Source organism: Pelobates fuscus, chromosome 5 (genome assembly GCF_036172605.1).
Source record: "Pelobates fuscus isolate aPelFus1 chromosome 5, aPelFus1.pri, whole genome shotgun sequence".
Taxonomy (NCBI): Eukaryota; Metazoa; Chordata; class Amphibia; order Anura; family Pelobatidae; genus Pelobates; species Pelobates fuscus.
The window spans coordinates 324,715,788-324,741,033 of NC_086321.1; the positions used below are offsets into that span (position 1 = coordinate 324,715,788).

At 47.9% G+C, this 25,246-nt stretch overlaps 1 protein-coding gene across 5 annotated transcripts in view; it reads left to right on the plus strand.

Annotated features, from left to right (window-relative positions):
• Positions 1-25,246, plus strand: part of LOC134611593 (immunoglobulin lambda-1 light chain-like) — a 565,493-nt gene that overhangs the window by 85,064 nt on the left and 455,183 nt on the right. For 2 of the 5 annotated variants that reach the window (XM_063455619.1, XM_063455620.1), the window contains exons 1-2: positions 12,563-12,624; positions 12,702-13,027. The exons of 2 other annotated variants lie outside the window; for them this stretch is intronic. In XM_063455619.1, the coding sequence (XP_063311689.1) occupies positions 12,579-12,624; positions 12,702-13,027 (372 nt within the window). In that variant the 5' untranslated portion in view covers positions 12,563-12,578. Of the gene's footprint in view, positions 1-12,562; positions 12,625-12,701; positions 13,028-25,246 lie in introns of those variants that run through there. One more of the 5 variants, XM_063455621.1, reaches the window with a different exon arrangement.

Genomic DNA, 25,246 nt, shown 5'->3' on the forward strand with positions numbered 1-25,246 from the left:
CGCAGGAGGGGGAAAGGGGGGGGGGGGGGGGGCACTTGCCCCCCTTCGCCCCCCCACCCCCTGGAATTTTTCAGCTTGTGCTGGTATTTTTCATTTGAGATTGAGGATACCCTGCAATACCAGTGCCTGCCAGTCTGTCTATGGAGAAAGATAGCGATAGGAAGCTACATCCTATCCCTGCTTCTCTCTCCTGACTGAATCTCTAGGGGAGCAGCACAGAGTGCAACCAGCAACTCCCCGCCCACAGATCAGGTGAGTGAGGCATGGGGGGGAGCAGCCTACAGATCAGGTAAATGAGGCATGGGGGGCAGCCTACAGATTAGGTAAGTGAGGCAGTGGGGGCCAGACTACAGATAAGGTAAGTAAGGCATGGGGGGGGGCAGCCTACAGATTAGGTAAGTGAGGCATGGGGGGAGCAGCCTACAGTTTAGGTAAGTGAGACATGCGGGCCAGACTAGAGATCAGGTAAGTTAGGGATGGGGCGTCTCTCTCTTATCCTAGCCTTTCATAACCTTATAATGATATCCTAGCCTTTGAAAAATGTCATATTGAAACTATTGCAGGGACTGGATCCTTGGTGTAGCCAATAAATGATGGAGGGCTGCTTGCTATTTGTGTTTGTGTATTCAACAGTGAGTGTATGTGTGACAGAACCGTCTGTCTGTGGATTGTGTTTATTCTCCCTCCGTTCATCTGTTTGTTCGGTTATTTCCTTGCCTGTACAGTCCCCGTGTGTTCCCTTGTTATTTCCCGAAAGACGCACGAAGGCGCGACCACCGGGAAGCTGGCGTGAGCCGCCAATTGACCTCCCTGTAGCTAGCCTGTGCCGTCAATTGACCACCCAGTAGCTGCTGTTACCGGGTGGTCGTGGTTACACATGGAGCCCGCACGGTGGTGACATTCTACAGCTCCCGGACAGCCAGCAGTGTTCAGCCCAGCCTCAGTGAACTTAAAAGCGGCCACTTTTACTCGCGAACACCGCTGAGCTGCCAGCCTTCCCTGCTTTTAGCTCCGGTCATATTGCCGAACGCCAGAGCAATCAAGACTTTGTATTTAGTGAATGTTGTACCCAGATAGCTATGCCATGGAGCCTATTCGTGTAATAAAAGACTTTAGCTCCATGGCAATTGAACTGTATGTGTGTTGTCTGAGCGCCATTCAGTAAAAATGTGCGCTCAGACCTAAGCTATCTGGGGATGTGTTACATGTATATATTTTATGTATCATTCGTGACATTGTGTATTTTATTGCATTTCCCTCTCCTGTTGTCACCTCGTGGGTAATGGCAATTTGCCTTTGTCCTGGGAGATAATTGAATTACTTCCTAATTATCCTCACTGGGCACTAATTTGGCAGATAAAATTTAACGTAGAGTTATGCACTATGGGATCAAACATGCACAAGCAACTTATTTCATCTAAGGCAAAGAAAAGGTATTTTTTTTACAGTAAGAGCGATGGGGATATGGAATTCTCTGCCTGAAGAGGTGGTTTTATCAGAGTCCATACAGATGTTTAAACAGCAATTGGATCAATACTTGCAAAAACATAACATACAGGGATATAATTTCTAATTAGTGGAGTAATAGCTGCTTGATCCAAGGAGACATCTGACTGCTATTTTGGGGTCAAGAAGGATTTTTTTCCTAGTTTGTTGCAAAATTGGAAGCGCTTTAGACTAGGTTTTTTTTACCTTCTTTTGGATCAACAGCAAAAACATATGTGAGGAAGGCTGAACTTGATGGACGCAAGTCTCTTTTCAGCTATGTAACTATGTAACAGTCTGTGTATATGTATTTAGAAGACTGTATGTGTGTATTCAGCACTGAATGTATGTATTAGCAGTCTGTGTGTGTATTCAGTTTTGAGTGTATGTATTCAGCAGTCTCTGTGTGTATTCAGCAATCTGCGTGTTTATATTCAGCAGTCTGTGTGTGTCTATTCAGCAGTCTGTTTGTGTGTGTGTGAATTCAGCAGTCTCTGTGTGTGTATATAGCAGTCTGTGTACTCAGCAATCTGTGTGTGCATGTATTCAGCACTCTGTGTGTATGTATTTAGCAGTCTAGGGGTGGGGAACAGAAACACAGAGGGAATGGAGAAGAAGACAATGACCAGCTTCTGAGCCACCTCCAGGACTCGAAACCTACCAACATACCAATTACTATTAACATAACCGTCCTACTGGGGAGCCTATTTCCTCTCCTAGAGCTCCCTATCCCGCCATGAGCTCAGACCTTCAAACCTTAAGCTGTCTGAGCTCCCCCACCCCGAAGAAACAGTGCTTTCTGCCGCCCTTCCTGCCAACCTAGGTTCAGGAGATCCCACCCCACTGCGGAGAGGTGAACTCCATCTGAGTAATAGTAACCGAGCAACCCCACCTCTAATTCCCTGTGCCTCACTACCACAGCCCCCACTTTCCTGAAAAAAACTAGCCATTAGGCTGTTAACCTTTCCTCGGCAACGCTAGATGGCCAACAGGTCACGTGCGTGCCGCCACTGCCGTCTATGTACCATCTCCGACCACACCACCAGGGAGCATATCCCGCAATCTATTCAGATCCTGCTTCATCCATTTGACCAGCCGACACTGCAGCACCAGTCCCAGATCATTTCTTCCTGTGTGGAGCACTAGGAAGTCTGGCCTCAATACACCTGTTAACATGCAAAACACTGCATTGCAAACATCCCCCCAACAAAACCCCTGATAACCAAACCAATGAATTGCCAACTGGTCCATCGGAAAGCCCACCTGCTGCCCTTTAACTCTAGCTGCAGCTCTCCTCTCGGGCCAGTACACGAAGGAATGCCCGACGATCCAGGTGACTTGTCCTAGGGAAACAAATAAAAGCATCACCACCATGCATAGTACATACCTAACATACCCAAGTCCAACATACCCAAGCGCACGTATGACTGAAACCTGACCGATTCCCATCTCCCAATCCTCTTGACCACTGCATCCCCCAGGCCCAACCGCGCAGCTTCAGTATTCAGTAGCCGAAAAGAATGTGTTCCAAAGCTGCCTGGTTGTAACCTCAACTTAGCTAAACCTAATCGAAAGACCTTGGCAAACTGAAATCGAGAGAGGGAAGAGCCATCTATGTGTACCAAACAATGACCCCTCAACTGCAGGCCTCCGAGCCAAGTATTGTGACACCGTGGTTACTGGACAGAGCACCAAACCCGGCAGAGCACCTAGTGTCACGTCCCGACCTCAGCCCCTGATGTCGGTTTTTGATCTGGCCAGGCGCACCACGAGCCTCCCTTCCTGAATGCGTAACCCGGCCACTTGAATACCCCCGCTGGCCACCCAATTAGCACTCACCAATTCCCCAATCTCCAAAGAAGGCCAGGATAAACGCAGCCCGAAACAACCGCTCCTCAAACTCGTCCCAACATACCTCCGGCAGCGTCCCCAGAAGACCCCCAGCACGTTCACTGACACAGGCTTCCGAGCGTCGGGCACCCGGCGACCCTTATGATACCCCTTAAGCGCCTGTCGTACCACGAAATTCTTCATGAGATCATCCCAGACCTTACTGTATGCCGCCCAAGTGCCATGTGCCACTGAGGCTCTCACATATCCCCCAAGCAGGATACTCCGAGCTGCCACATCTGTTCCGGTCACGCCTGTCCTACTTCCAGTGCTCCTGGCACCACCATCCGAAACCAGGACAACTGTAAACGAGACAAGGTTTCAGCTATGACGTTCAAGTACCCTGGCACATGCTTCGCACGAAAAACCACATTGAGCGACATGCAAAGCAAAACAAAGCGCCGCAACAACCGTACAACCGGCTCATAAGCCGCAGACAGATTGTTAACTGCGTGTACCACGGCCATGTTGTCTGAAAAGAAAACTACCTCGCGGTTCCGCAGCGAATCGCCCCATAGTGCCAGTGCCACAACCAAGGGGAACAATTCGAGGAATGCCAGGTTCCGGATGAGGGGGCTCTCACCCCACTCGTCCGGCCACCGTTCCACGCACCAGCGGCCGCCAAAGAAAGCCCCAAACCCACACTGCCCGAAACGTCTGAGAAGAGCTCAAGTTCTTCCACCGATATCTCCTCTTTCTGAAAGAACACCGTACCATTAAAATCACACAAGAACGCCTCTCACACCACCAGGTCGGCCCGCATAACCACCGACACCCTGATGAAATGATGCGGGGACTGTACCCCTGCTGTTGCTGCAGACAGGCTCCGGCTAAAGATCCGCCCCATTGGGATCACCCTACAGGCAAAGTTAAGTTTGCCCAGGAGCGATTGTAGCTGCTGCAGGGTCACCTTGCGCACCTCCCCAACGACCCCTCGCATCCCCACCAGCTTATCTTGGGGCAACCGACACTCACCCCGCACCAAATCAATTTCAAGACCTAAGAAACTGAGACACTCTGTAGGGCCCTCCGTCTTACCTGTGGCAAGCGGCACCCCAAACTGCCCTGCCACGCATTCAATAGTACGCAAAAGGTGAAGACAATCCCCCGAGTTTGCCAGGCCCATGCAGACGAAGTAATCCAAGTAGTGTACCACCGACTTACTCCCCGCCTCTTCCTTGACCACCCACTCCATGAAGGAGCTGAATGTCTCAAAGTAACAGCACGAAATTAAACAGACCATAGTGAGACACAAGTTGACAAAATACCCCCCGTCAAAGTAACAACCCAGCAGGTGGTGACAGTTGGGGTGAACGGGGAGCAAGCAGAAAGCTGCTTCCACATCCACCTTGGCCATCAAAGCCCCCTGCCTTCTTAACCAGCTCGACCGCCTGGTCAAATGATGCGTAAGAGATCGAGCAGAGATGCCCGTCAATGTCGTCATTCACCGACCCCCTTTTTGGGTAGGAGAGGTAGTGAATGAGCAGACATTTTCCTGGTTCCTTCTTCGGAACCACCCCGAGAGGAGACACCCGTAAGTTAGCCAGGGGCGGTGCCCTGAACGGGCCAGCCATCCTGCCCAACTGCACCTCCTTTGCTCGCTTCTCCCGCACTACCTCCAGGAACTCCGCAACCGACCGCAGATTGCGCAGTCCCAGCGGCCCCACCCTGTCTTGGAAAGGAATGATAAAACCCTGATTCAAAACCCTCCCTCAGCAAGTTGGCTGCTGCTCTATTACTGTAGCGGCTTAGCCACGGTACCATCGTGCTTAGCCTCACTGGGGTTAGACCCCGCGGCAGCGGGTGCACCCCCAGCCATTGCCTGCCCCCCAGTTCTATTGCGCTTGAAGCAGCGATTGAGCCTGTGGGCACCACCACACCCTGAGCACTGCTTGAACCGACACCCGGACCCCCACTTGCACTGGCCCTCGTTGAAGAGCCAGCATAAGCCCTTTTGTGAGGCGCATTCTGCGCCATCATCAGCTTCATTCAGAGAGGAAGGTCCATTTGGTCCCACCTCATACCAGGATTAGCTGCCAGCCTCTGCCTAAACTGATCATCATACCTCCACCACGCGAGCCCACCAAACGTGCGGTACGCTTCCCAAATGCCATCTAGGTAGCAAAACAATGATGAGCACAACCCCGGCGATTTCTCGCCCAGGACGCTAGCCAGGATGCAAAAAGCCCTCAACTAGTTACCAAAGGACTTCCGATACCTCCTCCTCTTTTCCTCTTCCTCTTTCTTTTCGTCCTTCTTGTCCTCGTCCTTGAGGTCAAGAAACTCCTCCAATTGGAGAAGGGAAAAGATTTTGCAAAACTCACCCTTCCATAACTTCTCATTCACGTCTTGTTTCAGGTGCACCATCAACGGCCCCGCGAATGACACATATACGCATGCTGCCGCACCGCGTCAGGCACACCCCCTGTCAATTCCGCCCTCTCGGTCGCAACCGCCACTGCCCCCGCCGTTGATCCCCCGGTCCCGACTCCGAGCTCAGCACAGCCCCTGCACCGGGAACCCATACCTGTCCCACGCCAGCCCCCTGACCGCCCCCAGTTTGCAAAGACAGTGACTGCAGTGTGTTAAGCGGGGTGTGAGAATGTAGTGCAACATCTGACTCACCGACCAAGCCCCCACATGCCACGGATGGCCCAGGGGCTGCTCTGCCGACTCCAAGTGGTCCAGGACAGGGGCGGACTGACCACTCAGGCAGATCGGTCATGGACCGAGGGCCCGAGGCAGTCTCCACTGTGAGAAAGAAGGTTGCAGGGGCCCAGGATGATACAGGGGGGCTCTGCAACATATCGCTCAGCAAATTAATTCCCCCACTCAGTGTGAGACCTGGCAGCTTACCTGCTCTCACTGCCAGGTCTCCTCTCCCTCTCTCCCTGCAGATAGTGCTCAGTGCTCAGTGTGAGGATGGGAGGGGGCAGGAAGTGACATCCCCTGCTCCCCTCTCACACGGAGCACTCATAGCATGGATGGAGAGTGAGAACAGGAGCCTGGCACAGCAGATCCTCCCAAGCTGGTGCAGGTAAGCAAGCTATGGGTTAAAAGTGCAGAAACATATGTAGGATGTAGGGGTGACACAGGGCAGAGGCACACAGGGGTTTATAGAGGTGTGGGTAAGATGTTGGTGAGACACCTCAGGGTTTTTTTTTTTGTTTATTTATTTTGTTGTTGTTTTTGTTAATGTTTTCGTATTTTTTGTGCTGTGTGTGTTTTTTTGTACAAGCCTTTATATAATGCTTATTTTGCTGTTTAAGTGTATTCCCTATGCTTCTGAATATTTAAATGCGTCATGTATAAAATTTAAACAAGATGAAATAAAAAAATAAAAAAAATAAAAAAAATTAATGGGGTGGGTTAAAAATTTAAAGGGAAACTTTAGTGCCAGGTTTCCAACCCTGTAATTTCCTGATTCCAGCACCTATGTCACTCGACGCTAGTTCAGGCTCCGCCTCCACTCTTGAGACCTAAGGCACATGTGCAGCAATGGCTGCGCTCGCATTAGTACTTTCCCCATAGGAAAGCATGTATAATGCTTTTCTATAGCGTTTTACATGTTGCTGGATGTCCTCATGCATAGAGTAAGGACGTCCAGTGTCAGGCGACCAAAAGACGCCTAACAACCCGGAAGTCCCTCTAGTGGCTGTCTAGTAGACAGACACTACAGGTGGAGTTAACCCTCAAAGGTTATTATTGCAGTTTCCTAAATACTGCAATAATTACCTTTACAGGTTTAAAGGGACACTGTAGGCACCAAGACCACTATAGCTCATTAAAGTGGTCTGGGTGCTGTCTCCCTATTGCATTTAGTGCTGCAATGTAAAACATCGCAGTTCCATAGAACACACAACCCATGGGGCCCCGGTGCGAAAACTGATCCGGGCCCACACTCACTAACACACACACTCTAACACTAACACACACACTCACTAACACTAACACACTCACTAACACACACACTAACTAACACTAACACACTCACTAACACACACACTCACTAACACTCACACTCACTAACACACACTCTAACACTAACACACACACTCACTAACACTAACACACTCACTAACACACACACTAACAAACACTAACACACTCACTAACACACACACTCACTAACACTAACACTCACTAACACTAACACACACACTCACTAACACACACACTCACTAACACTAACACACTCTAACACTAACACACACTCACTAACACTAACACACACTCACTAACACTAACACACACACTCTAACACTAACACACACACTCACTAATACACACACTCTAACACTAACACACACTCACTCACTAACACTAACACACTCACTCACTAACACACACACTCACTAACACACACACTCACTAACACTAACACACACACTCACTAACACACACACTCACTAACACTAACACACTCACTAACACACACACTCACTAACACACACACACACACTCACTAACACTAACACACACACTCACTAACACTAACACACTCACTAACACACACACTCACTAACACACACACACTCACTAACACACACACACTCACTAACACTAACACACTCAAACGTTTTTTTTTGTTTTTAATCCCCCCAGCCTCCTTACCTGTGGGAGAGCTGGGGGGATTCCCTGGGGTCCAGTGGTGTTGCTGGCCAGACTGTCACCCGGCTGGCTGGCGGGCGCGCGAGGGAGCACTGTCCCCTGGGTGCTCCCTCTTCAGCTCCCTCGCGTGCCGCGTACTGATGCCGGAGCCGGAAGATGACGTTTCAGTGCGGTGCGCAAGGGATCTGAAGAGGGAGCACCCAGGGGACAGTGCTCCCTCGCGCGCCCGCCAGCCAGCCGGGTGACAGCAGTGCCAGCCTCTGGGGGCCCGGAGGTGGCCGGCTCCTGGGCCCCCCAGCAGAAGAGGCTGGCCCTGTGGGTACATACCTGGGTCGCAGGGCGGCCGGGCCCCCTGGTGGGCCGGGCCCGGTCGCAGCCGCGACCCCTGCGACCCTGGTATGTACGCCACTGTTTACATTGCAGCTCTAAGTCTGCCCTCAGTGGCTGTCTACCAGCCACTAGAGGGTTTCCGGAATCCAAACTGACTTTTGGTCCATTATCTGACGCTGGACATCCTCACAGAACTCCAGTGTCAGATTTTCCCCATAGAACAGCATTGAATGTTTTCCTGAGGGGAGGTTTAATGCGCGTGCGACCATGCACATTAGGTCTCCCCCGCCAACGTCAGAAGCGTGGGCGGAGCCTGAAGGGGGGCACTGTAGGGACCTATAGTGCTAGGAAAATGGGTTTGTTTTCCTGGCACTATAGGATTCCTTTAAGGGACCTGGGACAGTGCACCCAGACCACTTCTATAAGCTGAAGTGGTCTGGGTGCCTATAGTGTCCCTTTAATTGAGATGGAAGACAAATGTGGGTTATTTTGGAAGAAGTGTTAGGTGCAGGACAGGCACAACTGAGTGGGTTGTGAGGGGGACAGAAATTGATCAGATGGGTGACAACTGTTGTTAGAGAGTAACAAAAGGGGAGGCAAGGAGTGACATATAAAAAAGGGAGTCAGTGGGAAGACACACATACAGATTGGTGAAGATCGGGCGAAACAAACTCAGAAGAAGATGGAGAGTCAAAAGACAACAAAACACTTGGAGCATATAAATATACCTCATTACACACATGATGACACTGATTTCAGATGTACTCCTCATTCACATACACACTGATACAAGTTTCAAATACAACCGCATACTCTGACACAGATTTTAGACTGCTGAGTCCATACACACACACACACACAGACTGTGGAGTCCACAAACACACAGACTGCTGAATCCATACACACACATACAGACTGCTGAGTCCATACACACACACACAGACTGCTGAGTCCATACACACACACACACACACACAGACTGTGGAGTCCACAAACACACAGACTGCTGAGTCCATACACACACAGACTGCTGAATCCATACACACACACACACACACAGACTGCTGAGTCCATACACACACACACACAGACACACACAGACTGCGGAGTCCACACACACACAGACTGCTGAGTCCATACACACACAGACTGCTGAGTCCATACACACACACACACACACACAAACTGCTGAATCCATACACACACAGGCTGCTGAGTCCTTACACACACACAGACTGCTGAGTCCATACACACACACACAGACTGCTGAATCCACACACACACACACACACACACACACACACACAGAGACTGCTGAATCCATACACACACAGGCGGCTGAGTCCATACACACACACAGACTGCTGAGTCAATACACACACACACAAACTGCTGAATCCATACACACACAGGCTGCTGAGTCCTTACACACACACAGACTGCTGAGTCCATACACACACACACAGACTGCTGAATCCACACACACACACACACAAACTGCGGAGTCCACACACACACACACACAGACTGCTGAGTCCATACACACACAGACTGCTGAGTCCATACACACACACACACAGACACAGACTGCTGAGTCCACACACACATAGACTGCTGAGTCCATACACACACACACAGACTGCTGAATCCATACACACACATACAGACTGCTGAGTCCATACACACACACACCCAGACTGCTGAGTCCATACACACACACACATACAGACTGCTGAGTCCATACACACACACACAGACTGCTGAGTCCATACACACACACACACAGACTGCTGAGTCCATGCACACACACACACAGACTGTGGAGTCCACACACACACACAGACTGCTGAGTGCATACACACACAGACTGTGGAGTCCACAAACACACAGACTGCTGAGTCCATACACACACACAGACTACTGAGTCCATACACACACACAGACTGCTGAATCCATACACACACACACACACACACACAGACAGCTGAGTCCATACACACACACAAACTGCTGAATCCATAAACACACAGAGACTGCTGAGTCCATACACACACACACAGACTGCTGAATCCACACACACACAGACTGCTGAGTCCATACACACACACACACACACACACAGACACACACAGACTGCAGAGTCCACACACACACAGACTGCTGAGTCCATACACACACACACACACACACAAACTGCTGAATCCATACACACACAGGCTGCTGAGTCCATACACACACAGACTGCTGAATCCACACACACACACACAGACTGCTGAATCCACACACACACACACACACAGACTGCAGAGTCCATACACACACAGACTGCTGAGTCCATACACACACACACACACACAGACACAGGCTGCGGAGTCCATACACACACAGACTGCTGAGTCCATACACACACATACAGACTGCTGAGTCCATACACACACACACACACACACACACACACAGACTGCTGAGTCCATACACACACACACACACACACAGACTGCTGAGTCCATACACACACACACACACACAGACACAGGCTGCGGAGTCCACACACACACAGACTGCTGAGTCCATACACACACACACAGACTGCTGAATCCATACACACACATACAGACTGCTGAGTCCATACACACACACACACACACACACACAGAGACTGCTGAATCCATACACACACACACACAGACTGCTGAGTCCATACACACACACACACACACGCAGACTGCTGAATCCATACACACACACACACACACAGACTGCTGAGTCCATACACACACACAGACTGCTGAGTCCATACACACACAAAGACTGCTGAGTCCATACACACACACAAAGACTGCTGAGTCCATACACACACACACACACACACACACAGACTGCTGAATCCATACACACACACACACACACACAGACTGCTGAGTCCACACACACACACACACACACAGAGACACACACAGACTGCAGAGTCCACACACACACAGACTGCGGAGTCCACACACACACAGACTGCTGAGTCCATACACACACACACAGACTGCTGAATAGATACACACACAGACTGCTGAGTACATACACACACACAGACTGCTGAGTACATACACACACACACAGACTGCTGAGTCCATACACGCACACACACACAGACTGCTGAGTCCATACACACACACACACACAGAGACTGCGGAGTCCACACACACACACACAGACTGCTGAGCCCATACACACACACACACACACAGACTGCTGAGTCCATACACACACACACAGACTGCTGAATAGATACACACACAGGCTGCTGAGTACATACATACACAGACACACACAGACTGCTGAGTCCATACACACACACACAGACACACACAGACTGCGGAGTCCACACACACACACAGACTGCTGAGTCCATACACACACAAACACACACAGACTGCTGAGTCCATACACACAGACACACACAGACTGCTGAGTCCATACACACAGACACACACAGACTGCTGAGTCCATACACACACACACACAGACTGCTGAGTCCATACACACACACACACACGCTTCATCACTAGCACACACACATCAAGCGTACCTGTTGCTGGGCGTCAGACAGCCATCTTCTGGCCTTTGCAGCAGCAGCAGCGAGGGCTGCTGCTTAACGGCAGGGGCGGGGCTTCATTTGGGGGCGTGGCCTGTGTCGGGTAGCCTGTCAGTGCTCCCTTCGGCCACAGACAGCACCCAGCACTGCTCCAGCTCCTCTTTCCTGCATTCCCTCGGGCTACCACAGACTGTTACAGCCCGAGGGAATATAATTTAAACACGTGGCCAGCAGGTTGCTGGCATTTGGGGGGGGTCTAAGGGGGGGACAGCATGATGTAGGGGGGGGGGGGGCATGGCCCCCTCTTGCCCCCCTAGTGACGCCACTGTCAATCAGAGAGAAAAGTCTTCCTATTATTATTGGTTTTATTATATTTAACCCCTTAAGGACATATGACATGTGTGACATGTCATGATTCCCTTTTATTCCAGAAGTTTGGTCCTTAAGGGGTTAAAGATATATAACTGGTTTAACATTTTTACTTTCAGTTGTGATTCACTGTTTTTAGCATTGTTTATAAACCTTGTTTTACATAGATCTATCAAGGGTAACCATATTAATAATTTTCTGTGATTCATTTGCATCAGAAGCTCCACAATGTTCCAAGTTATCGGTATATATACAGCTCTATCACAGCATGTATAGAGCATAAATGGACATTGCATGCCTGAACATGAATATATTACTGTCGATATGTTGTGCATTGATCTGGATTCCATGTATGTACCAGTTCTGCTTATTAGTAATTTATAATGTTTACTCAGTTTGTTTCTCACATGTGTTTTCACTCTCCCAGATGCTGAATCTCAGACACTATTGCTGACACCATCAAACCCTATAGTGAATGTTGGGGAAAGTGTAACTTTCAACTGTAACACTGGAGTTAAGGATGGAGACTGGGTGCATTTATTAAAACAGATCCCAGGAGAAGCTCCCCAGCTTATTATATACAATCACCATTCATTTTCTTCTCCAAGATATGGACCTGGAATATCTTCAGATCGTTTTACTGCCTCCATTAACAGTGCGGCAACAGAATATTACTTTACCATTCGTAAAACAGAGATAGCAGACACTGCTCTGTATTATTGTGTGAAGTGGTATGGCAGTAATACTGGATACCACCGTGTTACACAGTGTGACAAAAACATTGCATTATATAACACTATATAACGGAAAGTGTATTCAGTCATTTTTCACTTCACAAGCTGCACCTGGCCCTTGCAGATTCTTTATACACAGCTGGAAATCACGCGTGCTGATTATACCGTTGTATATTTCGTATATACTCTTATATTCATAGTGTTCATTAAGTGCTTTTAGTCTAAATGCAAAACCCTTATTGATGTTGACAATGTTTTGCTGTTGGTTTATCCATGACTTAAGTTAGTAAAAAAATAAAACTGGAAAATATTAAAATTTTACAATGAAAAAGATTATAATGTCACCAAGTGAACAATCACAGAGCATAATGCTGTGCAGTGGCTCATTCTCAATTGATTAAAAAAAAGTCTGGTGAAACGATAAAATAAAATCTCTTTTTTTTTTTTTTTTTGTGCCAAAGAGACCATTTATAGAATTAAGGACCAAGCACAACTACTCAAGTAATCATCTTGCCATCAATACATGTAGTTCTTTACCCTTACTCCAGTTTGAAACTGTATTAATCTTTGCAGGATCCAGTTTACTCACAGAGATCAAAGCCAGTTAGTGACCTTGGAACTTGATTGTAATTTTAATTATGAAGCACTAGGAAAAGAAACATTACAAAATATGTATATTTGGGGGGCTGAGCTTGATATCTGACTTCACCAGAAACGTTTAATGTTTGTTGTCAACGGAGTATATTCGAATTAAGGTCTAGTTACCAGTGGGGTACATCAGGGATCTGTACTTGGACCCATTCTCTTTAATATTTTTATTAGTGATATTGCAGAAGGTCTTGATATTTTTTTTTGCTGATGATACTAAGATATGTAACAGGGTTGATCTTCCAGGAGGGATAAGCCAAATGGCAAATGATTTAGGTAAACTAGAAAAATGGTCAGAGCTGTGGCAGCTGACATTCAATGTGGATAAGTGCAAGATAATGCATCTTGGATGTAAAAACCCAAGGGCAGAGTATAGAATATTTGATACCCTACTAACTAACTAACATCTGAGGAAAGGGATTTAGGAGTAATTATTTCAGATGACTTAAAGGTAGGCAGACAATGTAATAGAGCAGCAGGAAATGCTAGCAGAATGCTTGGTTGTATAGGGAGAGGTATTATCATGGATTGCAGGATAAAACTTACCAGGAAAGGTTAAAGGATCTTAACATGTATAGCTTGGAGGAAAGACAAGACAGGGGGGATATGATAGAAACATTTAAATACACAAAGGAAATCAACACAGTAAAGGAGGAGACTATATTTAAACAAAGAAAAACTACCACAACAAGAGTACATAGTCTTAAATTAGAGTGTCAAAGGTTTAAAAATAATATCAGGAAGTATTACTTTACTGAGAGGGTAGTGGATGCATGGAATAGCCTTCCAGCTGGTAGAGGTTAACACAGTGAGGGAGTTTAAGCATGCTTGGGACTGGCATAAGGCTATCCTAGACTTAAGATAAGGCCAGGGACTAATTAAAAGTATTTCGAAATTATTGGGCAGACTAGAAGGGCCGAATGGTTATTTTCTGCCGTGACTTTTTATGTTTCTATGTTGCCAATATCTGCTAACCTGAACCTAATCCAGCTACCTCATTCATCAAGCTTGATTCAGCAGGACACGCAGGATCACTAAATGCCTTTCTTTCTGGCTCATAAAGCATCAACACGGAAGCACAGATCTGGGGTCTACCACATGCTTCAAGGCCAAGAAGAACTCCTATGTGGCGATGCTACAAACTGTGCCGAGATTGCCTCTACTCTTGTACTGACTGCTTAACCAGCACATATGCCGGGTATGGGTTGGCTCAAAAACCACAAACCACTGTGGATGGCAGAGATATAGGGACAATGCTGCCCTGGCCCGCCCAGCCAACGATCGCTCCCGCGAAAGATCTGCATGTCAGCGACTGTGACGCTGTAGCAAGAAACAACAGACCAGAGACTTTACAGCCTCTCGGTCTGAGCCTTATAAATCTTCAGACGACTCAGCATCAACAACCAAATAGGATTTAAAACTCCTTCTGGCATATACACCAATTACTGGTGGCAGATTCTGCACTTCTCAAAACGGAGGTGGAGGCTGTCACAGAGCGAGTCAGGGTCACCGAAGAAGACATGAATGGAGTACAGAATGTCTACTGTGGACAACTCCATGCTCAAAGCTCAGCAACAATCCCTGTGACTTAAACTAATGGCCATGGAGGATCGTCAATGATTCACACACATCAAGATTAAGGGCATTACAGCCGCGGATTCAGAGTAGTAACTACCACACTATATCAGGAGGCTGCTGGCTACTGGCAAAAAAAATAGCCATTGACAGTGTCTACTGTCTCCCAAGCCCTACTCACCTCAAGACTGCTATGGTGCGAGACGTAATTTTCAGATACATCACCCTACCAGACAAGATCCAAATTATACACAAACATATAATAAGTGGAACTAAAAATATACCGGTATATAAATGATAGAGAAATAGGTAAACAGCGTAAAAATATAGGCATATATATAGGCATGGGGGGGCAGCCTACATATTAGGCATGGGGGGGCAGTCTATATATTAGGGGAGTAAGGCATGGGGGGCAGCCTATATATTAGGGGAGTAAGGCATGGGGGGCAGCCTATATATTAGGGGAGTAAGGCATGGGGGTTAGCCTATATATTAGGGGAGTAAGGCATGGGGGCAGCCTATATATTAGGGGAGTAAGGCATGGGGGGCAGCCTATATATTAGGGGAGTAAGGCATGGGGGGCAGCCTATATATTAGGGGAGTAAGGCATGGGGGGCAGCCTATATATTAGGGGAGTAAGGCATGGGGGGCAGCCTATATATTAGGGGAGTAAGGCATGGGGGGCAGCCTATATATTAGGGGAGTAAGGCATGGGGGCAGCCTATATATTAGGGGAGTAAGGCATGGGGGGGCTGCCTATATATTAGGGGAGTAAGGCATGGGGGGCAGCCTATATATTAGGGGAGTAAGGCATGGGGGGCAGCCTATATATTAGGGGAGTAAGGCATGGGGGGGCAGCCTATATATTAGGGGAGTAAGGCATGGGGGGCAGCCTATATATTAGGGGAGTAAGGCATGGGGGTCAGCCTATATATTAGGGGAGTAAGGCATGGGGGCAGCCTATATATTAGGGGAGTAAGGCATGTGGGGGCAGCCTATATATTAGTGGAGTAAGGCATGGGGGGCAGCCTATATATTAGGGGAGTAAGGCATGGGGGGGCAGCCTATATATTAGGGGAGTAAGGCATGGGGGGCAGCCTATATATTAGGGGAGTAAGGCATGGGGGGCAGCATGGGGGGCAGCCTACATATTAGGAGAGTAAGGCATGGGGGGCAGCCTACATATTAGGGGAGTAAGGCATGGGGGGCAGCATATATATTAGGGGAGTAAGGCATGGGGGGCAGCATATATATTAGGGGAGTAAGGCATGGGAGGCAGCCTATATATTAGGGGAGTAAGGCATGGGGGGCAGCCTATATATTAGGGGAGTAAGGCATGGGGGGCAGCCTATATATTAGGGGAGTAAGGCATGGGGGGCAGCCTATAGATTAGGGGAGTAAGGCATGGGGGGCAGCCTATAGATTAGGGGAGTAAGGCATGGGGGCAGCCTATAGATTAGGGGAGTGAGGCATGGGGGGCAGCCTATAGATTAGGCGAGTGAGGCATGGGGGGCAGCCTATAGATTAGGCGAGTGAGGCATGGGGGGCAGCCTATAGATTAGGCAAGTGAGGCCTGGGGGGGCAGCCTATAGATTAGACAAGTGAGGCATGGGGGGAGAGGGGGCTAAATGAAGAGTCTGCAAGGAGCAGGAAGGGTATGCAAGGAGCATGGGCACCAAGGAGCAGGAAGGGTCTGCAAGGAGCATAAAGGGTCTGCAAGGAGCAGAAAGGGACAGAAGGAGCACAAAGGTAAAGGAGCAGAAAGAATCAGAAGGAGCACAAAGGTAAAGTTGAAGAAGGAGCAGAAACGGACAGCAAGGAGCACAAAGCTAAAGTAGGAAAAGGAGCAGAAAGGGTCTGCAAGGAGCAGAAAGGGATTAGAATGAGAAAGGAGCAGAAGGGCGCAAAATAAGCAGAAAGGAGCAGAAGGAGCCAAATATAGAAGACAGTGTCAGAAGAAAAAGAAGACTGTCAAATGAAGGAGAAGAAAAGGAGATTGGAGCAGGAAGGACAAATAAAGTGAACCCTCTACTTTATTCTGGACACCACATCATAAGGCTTTGGTACCTGGGCCTGGCAGGGAAACTCTGGACCCTCTCATCTCCCCAGGTAAAAAAAAATATCAGTGTTAATGTGTTGACTTTTATTTACTGAGTGCCTGGATGCACAGAGTGCCGCTGGGTAGGGGTGTTGCTGATTGGCTAGAGCGGTCAGCTGGCACTCTAAGCCAATCAGTAGCTCCCCATTCATAAAAAAGTTTTAAAAAAAATTATGAACCGGGAACTAGCGATTGGCTTAGAGCGTCAACTGCCAACTCTAGCCAATCAGCGGTACCCATGCCTGACGTCAATCTGCACTTCCTGACACTCCGTTTCAGATGCCGAATACCACTGAGGGACCTGGAGCTGGAGGAAGCCTTTGGGGTTAAACCATTTGAGAGCGGTTTAACCCCTTAAAGGAAAGAGCACCCAGGGCATTCCTGGCATCATAGCATTTTCATTTAGATGAAGTTATTATGGTGATCAAAATGTTCCTTTAATTTGCTTAAAGGAACACTATAGTGTCAGGAATACAAACATGTATTCCTGACACCATAGTTGTGAAAACGCTATTCACCCTGGCTTTAAGTGATAACGACTATGCTCCTCCCCTTCTTGACACTGTCAAAAAGGGGCCAAGCATAGATGTCATTACAATTATGCCCCCCCCTGGAAAAATTCCTGCGGACGCCCATGCCCAGCACTGCTCCAGCTCCTCTCTCCTGCATTCCCTCGGGCTGTCACAGACTGTTACAGCCCGAAGAAATATAATTTAAACACGTGGCCAGCAGGTTGCTGGCATTTGGGGGAGGTCTATGGGGGGGACAGCATGATGTAGGGGGGCCATGGCCCCCTCTGGCCCCCCCTAGTGACGCCACTGTCAGAGAGAAAAGTCTTTTAATATTGGTTTTATTATATTTAAAGATATATAACTGGTTTAACATTTTTACTTTCAGTTGTGATTCACTGTTTTTAGCATTGTTTATAAACCTTGTTTTACATAGATCTATCGAGGGTAACCATATTAATAATTTTCTGTGATTCATTTGCATCAGAAGCTCCACAATGTTCCAAGTTATCGGTATATATACAGCTCTATCACAGCATGTATAGAGCATAAATGGACATTGCATGCCTGACCATGAATATATTACTGTCGATATGTTGTGCATTGATCTGGATTCCATGTATGTACCAGTTCTGCTTATTAGTAATTTATAATGTTTACTCAGTTTGTTTCTCACATGTGTTTTCACTCTCCTAGATGCTGAATCTCAGACGCTATTGCTAACACCATCAAACCCTACAGTGAATGTTGGGGAAAGTGTAACTTTTACCTGTAACGTTGGAGTTAAGGATGGAAGCTGGGTGCATTTATTAAAACAGATCCCAGGAGAATCTCCCCAACGTATTATATACAATCACCATTCAGTTTCTTCTCCAAGATATGGACCTGGAATATCTTCAGATCGTTTTACTTCCTCCATTAACAGTGAGGCAACAGAATATTACTTTACCATTCGTAAAACAGAGATAGCAGACACTGCTCAGTATTATTGTGTGAAGTGGTATAACAGTGCTTCTGGATACCACCGTGCTACACTGTGTGACAAAAACATTGCATTATATAACACTATATAACGTAAAATGTATTCAGTCATGTTTCACTTCACAAGCTGCACCTGGCCCTTGCAGATTCTTTATACACAGCTGGAAATCACGCGTGCTGATTATACCATTGTATATTTCGTATATACTCTTATATTCATAGTGTTTATTAAGTGCTTTTAGTCTAAATGCAAAACCCTTATTGATGTTGACAATGTTTTGCTGTTGGTTTATCCATGACTTAAGTTAGTAAAAAAATAAAACTGGAAAATATTACAATTTTTTTTATTTTTTTTATTTCTTTATTTTTGGAGTACTTAAACAGGTAACACGTGCATATGAGGTACCCCAAAGGCAATCCTCTTGCAATACAATAACATTTTATACAATAGGGTATATAATAAGACATACACAGTACATTTTTATGTTTTTTGTTTAAATAGAGTACGTGGAGGTGCTATGTTTTCGACAAGTTCATTCAGGCTCCTTATCACATAAGGTCATGGGAAGTTGATTACCTCCGTTGATTCTAGCTTACACCTATCTTGGTGCATAAGTCTACCTAATGGTCTCTCTTGTCCATGTTTTATTGTACGGATTCTAGGTAGGGCGAGAGCAGGATGAGTCATCATGTGCTGTATGCATATCTGATATGTTAAAGGTGGTCACGGGGGTTATTTTGATGTGTTGATATGCACAGGTATACACAAACATCCGCACTTAAGTTTAAACGGAATAGGGTTATTATCTCAGTAGCTTCGTACATTTTGTTTGACAGAGGGTATGCATATCAATTAAAGCACGCATCACACATGCTCTATTAGCATAGGCAATTCTAAAGAGTGGCCTGTGAGAAGGCCAGTGTAGTGGGGGGGGAGTAAGAGGGGGAGGAGTGGGATTGGGGGTGAGTATAGGGTACATCCGGCTCAGGGCGAGCCGCCCGGGCGGGCCTCGTCTGTCGAGTCGTAGAGTATATAGGTCTGGTCAGTCACTGTAGTGTCAACGGTTGGTGTAATCTTCCCATGGTTCCCAGATTTTGATGAAAAGTGGGTAGGTATCCCTAACTTGGGCAGTCAGTCTATCCATGAGGTGGGCCTCCTTGACATTTCGGATAACATCGGTCATTTGAGGCAAGTCCATTTGTAGCCAGTGTTGAGCCATGGCTCTTCTGGCGGCCAGCGTAATTTTATTGAGCAATTTCTGTTCTTTACTGGGTAGATTGTCAATGGGTCGGGCTATTAAGAAAGCCCAAGGATCTGGTCTGATTGGTTTGTTTATTACCGTCGTCAGCAGTTGGGCTATGTCTTCCCAGTAGGTCGTTACTTTGGGGCAGGTCCACCACATGTGTATGTATGTTCCTTTCTCCCCGCAGCCCCTCCAGCATGTGTCAGTGGTTGTTTTACCCATGCGGAATAGTTTAACTGGTGTGGTATACCACCTCATGAGTGTCTTGTAGCACTGTTCTTGGTGAATTACACAGATGGATGTTTTTGTCGATGCCTCCCATATATCCTGCCATTCACCACCCTCCAGTGTTTGCTGTAGATCGTTTTCCCATTGCGTGACATATGTGGGAGTGTATGTTTTGTCTGATGGGGTGCTAAGCTGGGTGTAGAGGCGGGTGATGAGGCCGGTACGTGGTCCTTCTGCTGCGCAAAGGGCTTCATAAAAGGTGGGCTTAGTGTGTGCTGCTGCCCTAACTTGCGCGCTTCCTGCAAAGTCCCGAAGCTGCATGTAGCGAAAATAATCTTTGGTAGTCAGCGGGGCCAGTGTCTTGAGGTCCTCAAAAGATCTGATTGATCCATTTTGATACAATTGGTGGTATCTCTGGATGCCCGTGTTTTCTATGTTTTTGAAATCTCTGGCTGTTAAGCCCGGTGGGAACGCTTTGTTGCGTAGGTACGGTGTGAGCGGCGAGGTGGGGTGAGTGAGGGCATATTTGTGGGCAGCATAATCCCAGATCCTGATGGAGTTCAGGATTGCTGGGCATGTTGTGGATATTGGCGGTCTATCTTGTCTTGGAACCCATATCCAGTACTGCGGGAGGTCGGAACCCATGAGTAGAGTTTCTAAGTCAACCCATCTGTGAATGTCGGGTGGCGAGTGCCATTCTATTATTTGCGCCAGTTGTGCTGACAGGTAGTAGGCATGAAGGTTGGGGAGGCCCAGGCCCCCTCTGCTTTTGGGTGTGTACAGTGTTTGTCTCGCTATCCTGTGCCTCTTCCCGGCCCAGACGAAGTCGTCTATTGCCGTTTGTAGTGGCTTGAGATCGCTTTTAGTGACCTTCGTCGGAAGTGCCTGGAAGAGGAACAGGAGGCGGGGTAGTAAGTTCATTTTTACGCTGTGTAGCCTTCCTATCCACGAGATGGGTTTGTTGTTCCACTGGGCTAGGTCTTTGATTAGCGTGGCCATTAGGCGTTGGTGATTGGTTGCGTATATGTCGTCGGTGTTGGGAGGGAGTGCGACCCCTAGGTATTTGATAGGTCGTTGTGTGATATTCAGTCCATGGGTTTGGGCCAGCTCCGTGGCGTCCGAATCGGGGATTCCAATGGGCATGCCTACTGACTTATCTACATTTATTTTGTATCCCGAGACGCGTTTGTATTCATCTAGCAGCGTTAGTAGGTGTGGTACAGATTCTTTGGGTTCAGTAAGGGTCAGTAATATGTCGTCGGCATACGCTGACACTTTAAACTCTTCCGTCGCCACTCGGATGCCTTGTATTCTTGGGTGTTCCCTGATAAGTGTCAATAAGGGCTCTAAGGCCAGGATAAATAGCAGGGGGGATAACGGGCATCCCTGACGTGTGCCGTTTTTAAGTGTAAAGGGGCGTGGTGCCGTTCCCTGCACTAGTGTCTGTGCTCTGGGGTTTACATATAAGGCGTGCACTGCTGTAAGGAATGTGTCTGGTAATTGCATGTGTCGGAGTAGCGTGAATAGATACGGCCATAGGATCCTGTCAAACGCCTTCTCTGCATCCAGAGAGAGGAGCAGAGAAGGCGTTTGCTTACTTCTTGCCCTCCATATGAGGTCCACTGCCCTTCGTGTATTTTCATACAGCTGCCTAGTGGGTACGAAGCCCACTTGGTCCGCATGTATGTACCTGGTGAGCAGTGGGTTAAGTCGATTGGCCAGTAGTTTAGCGTAGGTTTTGACGTCGAAGTTGATAAGTGATATGGGCCGATAGTTGGAGATGTAGGTGTGGTCTCTATCTGGTTTAGGAATAAGGGTAATGTCTGCTGTCATGAGGTCCTGGTGTGGTGTTTCTCCTTCTGTCCACTTTTTGTACATTTTGGTTAGGTATGGGGTGAGTTGTTCTTTAAAGGTTTTGTAGTATGTGCCGTCAAAGCCGTCCGGCCCCGGGGCCTTAGCGCCCTTAAGTCCAGTGACGGCCATGACGACTTCCTCCATTTCTATGGGGGCTCCCAGCGGTCCCGTTAGGTTGGCGGGGAGCCTCTTGAGTTGGGCTTTAGTTAGAAACGTCCTAACCTCCCCCATGTAGTCTTCATTGGTCTCGGTTAGTGTAGGTGCGTGGTTGTATAGATCAGTGTAGAAGTGTGTGAATTCTATGTTGATGTCCTCCGGGTTGGTGAGAATTGTTCCCTGCTTGTTTCTGACTGCCATAGTTGTAGTCTTGAGAGTTTTAGGTCTTAAGGCTCTTGCTAAGAGGGTGTCCATTTTATTGGACTTCTCATAAAAGAGCCTTTTTGTGTGGCGTATGTCATTGCTGACTTCGTCCACCATTAGCTCCCTAATCATGCGTCTTATGTCTTGTAAGTCTTTCGTCGTGGATGGAGTGGCCGTCTGTTTGTTTCGCATTTCGGCTTTTCGAAGTTGTTTTAGGAGGTCTGTTAGTCTCTCATATTTTTTCCTTTTATAGTGTGTGGCTAGCTTTATGAGGTGGCCCCTGATTACAGGCTTGTGGGCCGCCCACAGTGTCGTAGGTGATATGTCTGGGGTATCATTAGTGAGGAAGTAGTTTGTTATCTCCTGTCTAGTGCTTTCCAGAATTTGTGGGTTTTTAAGGAGAGAGGCGTTCATACGCCATTTCCAGGGTGTATGTGTCCCCTGCGTTCTTAAGGTTATTTCTATGTCGGCGTGATCCGACCAGGAGATTAGGTTTATTGCAGAAGTTTTAATCCACTGCATACCTAGGCAGTTCGTAAGGAAAAGATCTATGCGGGAGTAGGTGGCGTGTGGGGCGGAGTAGAAGGTATAATCATGCTCCCCTGGGTGTTGGATGCGCCATGGGTCCAGTAGCCCTGTATTAAGGATGAATTTATTTAGGAGCTTGTCCTGGGCCCCTCTATGTTGTGAGCGCGGGAGCCGTTGGCCTCCTCCCCGGTCTGTCGCCGGGCAGGGCGTGGCATTAAGGTCTCCCCCTAATATTATTATACCCCTCGGTAGGGTAGTGATCAGTGACTCAAGGTTAGCCCAGAACTCAGGTATGGGGGTGTTTGGCCCATAGACATTGATCAGATGATATGTGTTGGATTGCAGCGTGCCCGACAGGGCCACGTACCGGCCCTCAGCGTCTGTTTGTACGCCTGTTACCTGTAGGGGACATTTCTTATGTATGAGTATTTCTACTCCGTTTTTTTTACATTGGGCGCGTGATGCGTATGCTCTTGTGTATATGTGGTTCGTCAGTGTTAGTTGCGAGGAGCGTGGTATGTGCGTCTCTTGTACAAAGGTGATGTCGGCCTTCTGGCGACGTACCTCTCTCAGGAGTAGCCGTTGTTTTGTGGGCACATTCAGGCCATTCACATTTAGGGAGGTGATTTTCAGGTCCATGTTTAGTCTTGTGTTAGTGCGTGTCCGCTTACCCAGTCTGTGAGGGGTAGTCAGTCTGTTCCGGGTCCGATGCCCGGGCCCGTGCAGCCCGCCCCGATCCGCACGCCCCTGCAGGTCCGCTCTCGTTCTCAATCGGGTGCGTTTATGGGTGGGTGGGGGGTAGGGGAGGGTGGAGGGTGGGGGGGGGGAGGGGGTAAGGGATATCACTAGGTGTATCACCTAAAGAAAGGTAGAAGTGCACGTTAAATACGCAAGCTATACAATAGCGTGAGTGCGCTAAGTTCACTAAGTGTGCAAACTTTTACAAACTGATTATAAACAATAAACAATACAATTAAAATATCCGGGTCTTATCAGTTGCCAGGAGCTATAGGGGGTGGGTGTCCACCGCGTTGAGGGTATCTCCTCTAACGGGGGGGAAGCTCAGCCGATATGCACCCTGGCGAGGCTCTTATACAAAATAAAATCAACCTGTGTCTCCTGGGAGTGTAGGGGAGGGCGACCCATGGTGTATCATAGTCTTTTGGTTGCCCGTTTGTTTTGACCTTTTTTTTTTTTTTTTTTTTTTGTAATTTTATCAATTTAATCTATTAAGCGTTGGTTTTCTGTGTGTCTTTTATATTGCTTCGCGGGCAAGGGGCGGCTTAATTGTGTAGTGGGTGGTTTGGGGCTAATATCCATGTCCTTCGTGGTTTGTCCCTATCGGGTTGAGGGCATATCGGGTTAATGGCCTCCTATCACATTTTTACACAGGACGGGGGTGTTTATGCTCTCTGGGGTTGAGTAATTAAGTTCTGACCCTGTCCCGTGCTTAAGTACATGCCTATGTGGGTCGCGTCCCGTCCGGGAGCGTATGGGGGACCCCACCTGTAGCGCTGATCTATTTTCTTGATCCCTGTGTCTTAGGGTGCCTTATGCCAGCGGCTCTCTGTGGGGAGTTCGTCACGTTTGAGCGGGAATCCCAGGTCCCGTGACCCGAAAGTTCCGCTGTTTTCGTGACACGTTATGGACATCATGGATCAATTTGGTTGAGAATTTTCGGTCTCCTGCCCCCTTCCCACACAACTAAAACCACAGTTAAACACAGGACATATTACAATCAAATAAGCAGTACAATGGTCAAAAGATTTATACAGTTCCCTCTCCCCCCATCCCCAGGATTATTTAACAATATTACACCAGTATAAACATTTAGTAACACAATGTTATGGGGTTCCCATTTAGGCCTAATGGCGTTTAGATGCGCCGTTAAAAAACTATCTAGCGCCTAAGCCGGCCTCAAACCAACATTATATGTATACTTTATGGTATACATTACGGTATGTCCTTGGTTTCAGCGTGGTCGATGGTGTTGTTCCTCCCAGCTGTCCGGCAGGGGTGTCAGTTCTGGGATGCCGTTCGCTGGAAGTTGGAGGTCATCCGGCACCGATATGCCTAAGTCCGTTAGGAAAGCTCGGACATCCGTTGTGGGTAGTAAGATCGCCGGCGTGGGGCCTTGAAAAATCAGTATCTTGAAGGGGTATCCCCATGCGAATCTGATCCCTTTCTGTCGCAGTAATTCCGTGACCGGCTTC